The following is a 3,876-nucleotide window of genomic DNA, read 5'->3' on the forward strand; positions in this document are numbered from 1 at the left end:
TTTTTCAAAAATTTACATAAAATGTTGCAAACTGAAAATTTAGACCATGACAAAAATATTTGAGATTTTAAATTGCCCTAAATCCAAAGCTTGATAAAAAGGGTGGTGTAATGGTACCAAGGAAAATGGTAATAGATAATATTGAATGTTTACAAAACAAATTAGTTTTAGTATATATCTGGAGAATAAAAAATACCCAGACTTAAAGTTACATTTGTAGCCAAAGATTGTCACAAATATTCTGTTTTTTGGACCACTGGCTAGTTTCCAACAACCTACAGTATTTTGTTTTTTAAATGGATATTAATCCAGTAATAAAAATAGATCATGCAGCAATTGGGCTTTCTTTATCCAACTCGTATGAAAGCGTTAAAGGTCCTGGCTTCTGGAAGTTGAATGTATCTCCTCTTGATGATGAAAAGTACCTCAATGAATTGGAGAATAACTTTCCAAAATGTAAGACCACTGGCATAAGTAATTTATTGAATAAGCGCTCTGTCTGGGATTGGCTGAAATACAACATCCAAAATTATGCCATTTCTTATTCTTCTTCTGCAAGAGAAGTACATAATACTTTTGAAATTTAAGCCACAATCACATGCCAGAGAAAACAGCCTGTAAAGAACAGTTTACATATTCAAAGAACCCTTCAGCCATTGCCCCATTACTTAAAGTAGTCAACAAATGGAAATGGGCAAAGGATAAAGGGCTGGTCACTGCAGCCATGTTCTTAGACCTACAAAAGGCCTTCAATGTCATCCATCACTCATAATTACCTCAAAAACTCAAAGCAAATGGAATCTCTGGCGCTGAGCATGCATGTTTTTGTAGCTACCTTATCCAACAAAAAGCAGTCCAATGTAATGGGGTTAACTCAAATGAGAAAATTGTCACTGATGGAGTCCTCCATGGATCCATACTAGGCCCAACCCTTTTCTGTAAACATATCACCAGTATGGAGTCAACAACACCAGTGAGCTCCGTGCTTCTTTATGCTGACGACACTGAAACTCATCATTTAAGTCCTACCCTCCAAACCGCAATCCTCGAAATAAACTCTAACCTCCAGAATATCTCTACATAGCTGCTGAACAACAACCTGATACTAAACACAAAGAAAACTGAAGCAATGATGGTAAAAAATAATGCTCCCATGTCGAGTGTTGACATACTCCTAATAATATTAGGCTCAATGTAGTTGAAACCTTTAAATAAGTAAGAGTGACTGTCCACAGCTGTCTTAACTGGGAACCTCACATATCACAATTAATTGAAAGAGTTTCTCAAAAATAGCACTCTTAAATAGACTTGCTGGCTTTCTAGACACAAAGATACTATTAAGGATCTACAAACAAACAATCCTCCCAGTGATTGATTATGGATGCATTGTATGGCATGAATGCAATAAGTCCCTATCAGATAAACTCAAGCAACTTCAAAACCAATCCATAAGGGTTATTCTGAGGGCCAACAAAACCACCAGCACATCATACATGTTAAAGAGATATTTCGTTACATGTTGCGTTACCCATGCTTAGTTATACATTAAGTTGTCATTCGAGACCTTTTACACTTGTAATAGCAGTCTAGTGTCAGATCAAAAAGAAAAATCATATCATGTATTGACTGTAATCGTTCGGATCGTTATCGTAGAAGATTAAAGTTTGAAACAGTCAACTATTCTGTCGTTCTGTCTATAACGTATTTGAACGTTGTAAAATTGATTACAACATTTGGTCCTTCGAGCCGGATAAAGAGAAGTTTCGAAGAAACAAAGAATTGTAAGTTTGGAATTGGTGTTCCCGTACTGAAATCTACACACGTGCCAGTATGGAAATGGCCTTTGAGCATCGTTTGATTTGAATGATGTCCAAAAAGGAGGAAGACATTGGTTCAACCAAGACAGGGGATCAAGAATTCCGAATTCAAGACATTCAAGAGTACAGGCAAGACAAACGAAATGCAAAAAGACAGATGACCCATCTGCTAAACAAATTGGCGACCATGCTGAGCGAAGATGATTCAATTCCAAAGACCGAAATCAAGGATATGTTGCACAAAATTGAGGAGCAACAAGACCATACGATAATGGCAATTAACTGTTTGGAAAGTTTTTATCGCCAAAAGAATGAGGAGGCACTGGCGGAAAAAGTTAGCGACGAGGTCGACGACTTGCTGGAACAGATTGATCATGAAACGAGGCCTGCTCGTTTATTGCTAGCGTCTCGCACGAAAGTGAAATCGCGTCCAAGTTCTGTTCCTGATAGCGAGGCATCACAGAGAAGGAAAGAAAAGGAAAAGGCAGAAATGGAGGTGCGTTTACGGAGGGATCAGTTTGAATGGGAAATCGAACAGAATCGTGAACAAATTCAACGCCAGGAAAAGGAGCTTCACGCTGTGAACGAAGAGTTAAACAAGCGCTGCCAAGAGTTGGAAGATGAAATAGATGGAGAATTAGGTCTGCAAAAGGACTTTTTTGAGGAGTATCACCCGCTTCCCATGCAGCAGGAAACATCAGCACAAAGCCAGCAACTAGAGCAAGAGGTCAAAACATCCAAGAAAACAACTATGGAATATGTGCAATCAGCTAAAACACCTCCACCAGAAACGTCGAAATTACACTGTTCTCGCAATCCTCCAAATACCGATTTCGCCACTGAAAACCGTGAAATGCAAGGGCAACTAGAGAGAATCCGAATTCCCATTTTTTCGGGAAATAAGATGGATTTTCAATGCTGGAACGCCGCTTTTACAAGTTATGTTGACATGACGTCATTATCTCTGCAATTCAAGATGCTACGTTTGGAGGCATGTCTTGCTGGAGAGGCTGCAAATACCTTAAAAGGATTGGGGTACTCTTTGGAAGCGTACACGGCAGCGAAAGCACGACTATTTCGAAAGTATGGAGGAAGTCGAAGGCAAATTCAATCTCACTTGGAGGAACTAAAAAAGCCCCAACCGATTCAGGACAATAATGCCAAAGAATTGGAAACCTTCGCTGATGTCTTGGAACAAGCTGTCATCACCTTAAAAGAAAACAACTGAAATTCAGACCTTGAACCAGGAGCGCTCCATACAACAATCCTTGAAAAGATTCTGGAGCATCTACTTTCACAATACTACCAATGGATAGACGAGAAAAAATACCGAGATTCGCAAGAGGCATTGAAAGACTGGATTTTGGGAGAAGCAGCTTATCAAATGCAAGCAACTGAAATTAAGAACGGAATCTCTATTGAAGATCCCAATGAGCTGCCGCGAGATGGAAAACATAATTTCCGTAGAAGATCATGAAGCTACTTTGGAGATAAGAGTGGGAAAGGAAAGTGTTTTTATGCACCGGAAACCACCCTCTTAAAAAATGTGAAACTTTTAAGAAGCAATCCATCGATGGAAGATGGCAGACGGTGAAATGGTTTGGCCTTTCTTTTAGATGTTTAGCAATATTAACGATATTCACAACTCTTCAGCGAAATTGTCATTCTATCTCTTTGCTGATGACACGAACTTGTTGTATGCTGACTCTAATTTGAAATCTCTTGAAAAAACCGTCAATAGCGAACTGCTCAAAGTCTCTGACTGGCTCAATGCAAATAAGTTAACGCTCAATGCTAAAAAGTCAAACTATGTTATCTTTTGTCCATATCAACGTAAGTTGAACTACTTGATTAACATTGAAATGATCGATAACTGTACTCAAATTCCTACCACGCTTCAGTGCGAAGACCATGTTAAATATCTTGGCGTCCTATTGGACAGCAACTTAAGCTGGAATTTTAAATAAATAATGTTGCATTAAAAATAAGCAGAACTGTTGGTGTTGTTGCCTGTCTTAGGCACTTCGTTCCACGTACAACCCTTTTAAATATTTATCAA

General features: G+C 38.6%; 1 protein-coding gene across 1 annotated transcript; it reads left to right on the top strand.

Moving 5' to 3' along the window:
• The first annotated feature begins 425 nt into the window (after positions 1 to 425).
• LOC149041309 (uncharacterized) lies at positions 426 to 3,437 on the top strand. The gene has a single exon (XM_089214667.1). It carries the CDS (start codon positions 1,864 to 1,866, stop codon positions 3,043 to 3,045), a length of 1,182 nt encoding a protein of 393 aa, XP_089070793.1. The 5' UTR covers positions 426 to 1,863; the 3' UTR covers positions 3,046 to 3,437.
• Positions 3,438 to 3,876: the final 439 nt, after the last annotated feature.

This window comes from Pocillopora damicornis, chromosome 8, assembly GCF_964200805.1.
Source record: "Pocillopora damicornis chromosome 8, jaPocDami1.2, whole genome shotgun sequence".
NCBI classification, from domain to species: Eukaryota; Metazoa; Cnidaria; class Anthozoa; order Scleractinia; family Pocilloporidae; genus Pocillopora; species Pocillopora damicornis.